The 7250-nt window shown below is 35.2% G+C and overlaps 1 protein-coding gene across 3 annotated transcripts; it reads left to right on the top strand.

Annotated features, from left to right (window-relative positions):
• The first annotated feature begins 1129 nt into the window (after window positions 1-1129).
• LOC101216226 (zinc finger CCCH domain-containing protein 46) lies at window positions 1130-6967 on the top strand. 3 transcript variants are annotated; one of them, XM_031884691.1, is made up of 9 exons: window positions 1130-2251; window positions 2372-2533; window positions 2697-2876; window positions 4764-4943; window positions 5030-5130; window positions 5296-5553; window positions 5652-5802; window positions 5935-6313; window positions 6421-6967. In XM_031884691.1, the coding sequence occupies exons 1-8, from the start codon at window positions 1554-1556 to the stop codon at window positions 6110-6112; spliced, it is 1908 nt and encodes a 635-aa protein (XP_031740551.1). In that variant the 5' UTR covers window positions 1130-1553; the 3' UTR covers window positions 6113-6313; window positions 6421-6967. The 3 variants fall into 3 exon arrangements, with proteins under 3 accessions (XP_031740551.1, XP_031740549.1, XP_031740548.1); XM_031884689.1 differs by having other exon boundaries at window positions 1130-2533; window positions 5935-6138; window positions 6269-6313; XM_031884688.1 differs by having other exon boundaries at window positions 1130-2533.
• Window positions 6968-7250: the final 283 nt, after the last annotated feature.

Here is a 7250-nt window from a genome sequence, read left to right as displayed (position 1 = left end):
GTATAGAAAGAGTTAACGTTTTTTTTAAAGGATTTTCTTTTGGTTTTTGGTTTTTAAAAATATAAAATATATATGGATCATGGAAATGAAAGTATATATTAAAAGAAGTTAAAATGAGAGAAATAGTACAAAAACAACTTTAGAGAAGGATGAAAAAAAAGTTAAAAGAGTGAGAGATATATATTAAATAGTTATATTAGATGGAGAAAAAGAAAGGAATGTAAAAGCTATAAATAAAATATTATTTAATAAAGAAAAAGAAAATGCTAGAGAAAAAAAAAGTTGAGCTATAGATAGTTGAGAGATAGCATTTTTGTTAGGGTTGGAGAAAGAAAAGTCAAAGAAAAATATACAAATTTTAGGGATCAAAACGTTAGAGTATAGATGAATGGTTAAAAATGTACAATTAAAACTTAGAGAAAAACGATTGTTTAGTATAGTGGGATATACATTGACGTGTCATATATCGGTTATGAAGAAGTATGATTATTATACCATCTTCAAAACCAAAAAATCAAAATTTGAACCAACATTTTATAATTCAAAAATCACATAAAAGGAATTAAAACTTTAGTGAAGAAGCTTTTCTTAGTCGTACTTGAATAGTCTCTTACTTCCTGTCAACGTGGTTCATTATTATAAATGATAATTTTGTACGTTTAAATCTTCTAAATAAACTATAAATTTATTAATTAAGGATATGGATAATAATACTAATGGGTTGAGCAGTAATGGAGGAAAAGAAAAGAAAGAGTTGAAAAAATTGAAAAGAATGGGATTGAAGTAGAATTGAGTTTGAAGATTTGGTAGCAATCATGGTTGGGAGTCTGATCTTAATTAAATATAATTTAAAGATAATGATGATGAAGAAGAAGAGAACGTCAAATATAGAAAAGAAAAACAAAAAAAAAATGAAGAGAAAAAGTGGGACCCTTTTTTGGAATTAGGGTTTAGTTTAATTTTTTTTTTTGAGTATCATTTTATCTTGGAAAGAAGAAAAAGAAAAAGGAAAAAAAGAAAAGAAAAGAGAAAAGCATTGGGGCCTATCTTCTTCGTTGGAATCTCTTTCATATGATAAAAGTTTATATTTTGCATACAGAAAGAGAGAGAGAGAGAGAGAGAGAGAGATGGATTATATATAAATACACACGTATGACAAAAATTTATACTGTTTGACAATTACTCTTTTAACTTTGAAGTAGATCTGTAATCTACTATTACACTACTACACCATTTTTTTTGTTTTTGTGTCTTCTCTCTCTCTCTCTCTCTCTCTCTGTTTTTGCAAAATCTAGAGAGAGGAATTGAAAGAAGAGATAGAGATAGAAGTTGTTTGTCACTTGTTTGGCTCTACTAAGCAATACCCACTTTGCTAAAACACTTGAAAACCCTACTGATTTGTGTTTGTTTCTTGGGAAAAAAACTGGGATTTTCTTGAAACTCAGTAAGGATTTAAGGGTTTAGCTTCTTGGGTTTTGTATTTTGAGTGTTTTACTTTGGTGGGTTTTGATTTAAAGAAGCATAGCAAGAAGTGGAGTTGAAGAAGAAGGGATATGGATGCTTATGAAGCAACTACTTTGGTTTATGCAAAGATCAAGAACTTGGAGCCTGAAAATGCTTCCAAAATCATGGGGTTTCTTCTCATTCAAGACCTTGGAGATAAGGAGTTGATACGTTTAGCTTTTGGGCCTGAAACCCTTTTGCATTCATTGATTTTGAAGGCCAAAGCTCATTTAGGGTTTCCTTTAAACTCTTCTTCTTCAACACCTTCATCTCCTTCGCCTCTTAATCCTATCGCTAGACCTTCAAACAGTAACCCTTTTTCTCAATCTTCACCTAGAATCCCTAATAATGGCTTTGACTTGACTAAAAACCCTTCTTCTCCTTCCACAACCGGTTCCTGGTCACTTTCAGGCATTACTAACAATGTCATTAGCCCTAAATCTAGTCCTCTTTTGTCTTATGACAGTATTCGTGCTGCCCCTTTTTCAATGCCTCCTTTTATGCAGCATAAAAATGGGTTTGTGGATTCTGAAGTTATTGAAGAACCTCAGGTTAATGAATACCTTTCGTTCTTGAACGAGTCGTCTTCTTCGAGAGGGGAGGATTTGGTGGATCCAAGGATGGAATTAGGGCGTGGTTTGCAGAATTGGACGCAGTCTATGGACAATGCTGATACCCCTTTCCACAGAAGAAGCTATTCTGCTAGTGATGTTTGTTTTGGGTCGGAAGATGGTGGATTTGGAGTTGGGTATAAGCCTTGTCTTTACTTTGCTAGAGGTTTTTGTAAAAATGGTAGCAATTGTAAGTTCTTGCATGGTGATTTTTCTGATTCGGTTGATCCTTCTGCTGCCATTGTTGGTTCTCCTAGCAAACTAGAGGGCTTGTTTGATCAGCGTGAGGAGTTTATGCGATATAAAGCTGCTCAGCAACAGAGATTGGCAACAGCATCCGAGTTAATGGCTGGAGTCTCACCTTCACAGTATAACAAGTATATCAATTTTCTACTTCAACAACAAAATGAGAATCATAGGTAATGATGGAGATAGATAACCAACTTTAGTGCTTTGACTTGTCATTCTTCTATATATAGTGTATGAAGCCTATAATGGTTTCTTTTGGGCGGGTGGAGGGATTTTTGTTTGGGAATGGTTTGTAATGCTCTCTTTCTTCTTTATTTGGAATGGATAATCTAGAGCTACAGCAGCTGCACTTATGATGGGAGATGAGTACCACAAGTTTGGCATGTCCAGAAGTGAAAGGAATGATTTTCTGGCTTTGGCTGCGGAGAAGCGAAACTCAGCGTCCAGACAGATTTATTTGACATTCCCAGCTGATAGTACCTTCAAGGATGAAGATGTTTCAGAGTATTTCAGGTAACTAATGAGGTGTGGTGGACAATTTTCTGGGTGTTAAAATATCTTGACGATTGTCTCCCTAACTGTATAAGAATCCAACTTTGTGTAAGTAAGATGAGTATGGTCGAGAAATTTAGTCTAACATGTTGTTTTGTTTCTGATTACTACTCACTTTTTAAAATTTTCAGCGACTTGCCTGCATCTGATTCCTAGTTTTCTGTATTAAAACTTTTCAGGGGTTTAAGGAGGCTGGCCATTGAGGTTTTTTAATGCTTAGTGAAATAAGCCTAAGTTCCAGCACGAATGCTTTCCCTTTGTACTCATCCCTAGCAAATAACCATCTTTCACTTAATTTCCTGTTTACTGGAATCACGAGCCTTCCTTCATATTCTATGCTCCCACCTTTTGTTCAAACCATCTTTGTTCTATTTCAACTTCGGTTTGAGGATGAGGGGTACTTTTACAACCTTACTTGAACAAGACTTGTTCTATAGGTTGTACAACTGTGTCCTTAACACTTCTAAGGATGAGGGCTACCTTTTCCATTTCCTTGTGAAATTTCCTGAATGTATTTACATTTTAATGCATTTAAACATAGTAAGATGATTTGATATCTGATTGGTTCATTTGATATTTGAGCTTGTCAAATTCTTTCTTCCTACCTTGTCCACATAGGCTTGAACGAAATTCTGATGATTATAGATTTTCAGTTCTAGCAAATCAAATAGAATGAAGGAGTCTCTTAAGGTGTTATTCTGTTTTATGACCTTGACAAAATTTCTCTCTTTCTACATCATTCAATTGGATGTAGTTTTATATATAATCAATGCCATGGGTTTATCTTGCTGTATATGCCCTTGGAAGATGCTTAACTTATTTTTGTCTTCCTGCAAATTGTTTCTTTGCCTATACTTTTACACCTGGACGTCCCTTCCCCATTTGCTTTTATCACCATCCCCTACTAAATGAGATTTAAACTTAGAATATGTTGTACTTTTCGGTGTCTACTGTGTAGTTTGCCCCATTGTTTTGTGTTCTTGTACACCTGAGTACATCTTGAAGAAGCATGAATGCTATGCAACACAGACACTGAATGACATAGATAAAATGCACTATATTGCATATGTTTGTTTACACACCTATGTGTCCCATGTGGATACTTGAATAATTTGAAGGCTTCATTCAAGTGCTTACCTTTATGACATATTAGAAATAAAAATGAAATATTTGGATGTTCAATTTTATTGTTTTTGAGGTTGTATAATGCCAAAACCAATTGTTACAAGTGAATCGGAATTCAACCTTGTTTTATTCATTAACAAGAGTATGTCTTTGAAAATTTAAACTTCTTGCTACAACATTCAAGTTTTATTGCTGCCAAGGAAAAAAAGATGTGCTTTCTCATATATATACATTAATCTCTCTTAGTTTAGTGGTGTGAAGTCTTTCGCTGACTTGATTTGTAGATCAACTGTCCGTAATCTACACTCGAGAAATTGTTTAGAATGCTTGGTTTTCACTCTGGAGGCGCTGCATATTAATTTGGGAGCAATCTTTCATTCAAACTCTATGATGTCTTAAGTTCTTGGGTGCCATGTTTTATTTGAAAATTGTTAAATTACTTCTGATGTATGTTCTTGGGTGCAACCTATAAGTACTTCCTTTCTTACTGAGGCTCAATCAACATGATAAGAGGAATTATGTCCTGATGGGCAATAGTATGTAGATCGAATTAGGAATAGTTGGTCAAGGAACAGTTTAGAAGTTTGGTACGGTAAAAGCCAGTACTGATAAAAGTCACGTTGTTTTTTAACCATGTCTTAGAATTTTTATTTTTATGAAGTGTTATCACTCAATTATTTGGCTTCATTGATTTAATCTTGATGAACTCTCATCTCTTTGCAGCAAATTTGGGCCTGTTCAAGATGTTAGGATTCCATACCAACAGAAGAGGATGTTTGGGTTTGTTACATTTGTCTATCCAGAGACCGTAAAAAATATATTGGCTAAGGGAAATCCACATTTCATTTGCGAATCTCGAGTACTTGTGAAACCCTACAAGGAGAAGGGAAAAGTTCCAGAAAAGTAAATTTACCATAAACTCTTTTGTGTTCTATTCTGTTTCCTTTCTTCCTTATAGCAGTGATGTTTACAGTTAGGATGGAATGTAGGAGGCAGCAGCATCAACAACAGCAACTAGATAGGGGTGACTTTTCTCCTTGTTTGAGCCCCTCTGGACTGGATGCCCGGGATCCTTATGACCTAAATCTTGGTATGAAACTAATTGGCATGCTTCCTTCCCCAAAATTGACAGCCATTTGGTTCTAGAAAAGTTGGGGAAATTGATTGAATATGCCTTATAAATTCTTTATTTTTATATTTGCATTGAGACCGGTATGCCACTCGATGATTATTCATCCTTTCTGTTAATATACAGGAGCAAGAATGATGTATAATAATACTCAAGGGATGATGTTGCGTAGGAAATTAGAAGAGCAAGTTGAATTGCAACAAGCGCTTGAACTTCAGGGAAGAAGACTATTGAATCTCCAACTTCCTGACTTGAAAAACGATCAATTACACCACCATCACCCACATAATTTACCTATTTGTGCTCCATTGTCCATTGAGTCTCATAATCAAATGAACCAAAATATTTTTCCTCCTGATTTTATAAATCCAGAAGCTTCTGAAGGTTTGTTGATTCTTCCTTGGTCTTCTCTTCTTTCTTTTCCTTCAATGTTTTCGGTTATTTGATGACTTCTTCTATTATCTAATGGTGAGTTATTTCAGGTCATGAGAATAACCAATTAGCTACCAACAATGCAATAAGCACGCAGCAAAACTTTCAGCTGGAAGAGAATCTTTGTTTTATCCAAAGCAACAGTGGTGGCAAAGCCACGGAGGATGGCTACAACTCTGAACTGCTTGAGATCCACAAAAGGTTTGAAACTTAACTTCTCATTAAAACATACTGATCACCGTCCAATTTGATATCTTGCTCCAGATAATTGAATTGGTACAATGTCTTAACCATTTCCTTCTCCTAATTTATTTACTTTGTCCACGAGGTCAGTGTTGAGCAGGTCCTTCCTGATAGCCCATTTGCTTCTCCTAAAAAATCTGCCTTGGGTCAACATTCTGATATTTCTTCTGTCAAAGGGGATGGGTGCGGTCCCAATACGTTACCTTCATCATCTCAGAGCAATCCGTCACTGCCTACTGGTCCTGCTGGTGACATAGCTTCCCCTTAATAACTTTTTTACCCCACAGCTCAATGGCAAGTCCCTGTTCTCTTCTTTGTGGTAGCTCCCTTTCCGTCATGCTAATTTTAAGAAGTCAGTAATTCGAAGTAAGATACATTACTTTCCTTAGGTTTCTATTCCTTGTGTGAATCTTTTGAAATATAGGCAATAACTACATGAGCATGGCCAGCAGATATCAACAATGTTAGGGTAAGACAACTAATCTCTTATTGTCAGCTATTGCTATTTTTTGGAGCATCATGTTCGGAGTTCTAGCGAATGTAATAGGTAATGAAATTGATCTTTTACTTGTGCAGAAAAGTTAGAGAAGCATATAGCAGGCAGAAGAATTATCCCCGGATGTATAGCGAAATTATACCTACTTCGAGGAGTAGATCTATTACTACTATTATAGAGAGGATCTCCACAAGTATCATCTTCATCAATACATACTCCTAACAGCAAATACATATAAAACTCATACATTTAGGACAGATGATTTGGTTTATGAGAGTTAGGTTTCTTCTGTGTTTTATTTTGTGCCCAATTTGGGTGTGTGCTGGACCATGCTGACTAAAAAAAACTACGGTCGGATTAACTCCGTTTTACATTGTTCATCATCTACACATAAGTTCTGTTTGTTCTTGATATTATTCATAGTTAGAAGTAGGATTTAAAATTTCTGTGAAGCTCACAAGAGCCTCTTATGTACATAGTAGTAGGGTCCAAGTTAACAGAAGAAGAAAAGACTTTGAGAAATTTGTTGTAGCTGACTAATGAAAAATCACAAAACTCATTTGGGACCAAAGAAAGTGGGGGTTAGTTGGCAACCCAAATAGCTGAGTTTACACCTTTTTTTTTTTTCCTTTTCCTCTAGATATACAATAATTTGATGATGGTATTCTCTTTATTTGATGTGTTGAATTGAAAATTGAGTGGATGAGTAGACAAGTTTTTTACAAATTGACAAAACAAGGACAAAAATGGATTTTGATTTGGTTTGTGAAAGTTTTTAACTTTAGAGGACTGTTTTGTCTCACACTGTTCTTATTTAGGCCCACACATGGGGGAAGGACCAAAGGTATCACATGGGGGCACTGACATGGTATAAATGGCATCAACCCTCTCCCTTTTTTTCTCTGTTAGA

This window comes from Cucumis sativus, chromosome 1 (genome assembly GCF_000004075.3).
Source record: "Cucumis sativus cultivar 9930 chromosome 1, Cucumber_9930_V3, whole genome shotgun sequence".
Lineage (NCBI taxonomy): Eukaryota > Viridiplantae > Streptophyta > Magnoliopsida > Cucurbitales > Cucurbitaceae > Cucumis > Cucumis sativus.
The sequence above is the reverse complement of the archived record's forward strand: the minus strand, read 5'-3'. Positions and strand labels throughout refer to the sequence as shown.

What these genes read in the sequence shown, in the direction of transcription:
- LOC101216226 (XM_031884689.1), top strand. Translation starts at nt 1,554, where the DNA reads ATGGATGCTTATGAAGCAACTACTTTGGTTTATGCAAAGATCAAGAAC. An exon ending in CAACAAAATGAGAATCATAG is followed by an intron (nt 2,534 to 2,696) that starts GTAATGATGGAG and finishes TGGATAATCTAG; the next exon opens with AGCTACAGCAGCTGCACTTA. An exon ending in GATGTTTCAGAGTATTTCAG is followed by an intron (nt 2,877 to 4,763) that starts GTAACTAATGAG and finishes ATCTCTTTGCAG; the next exon opens with CAAATTTGGGCCTGTTCAAG.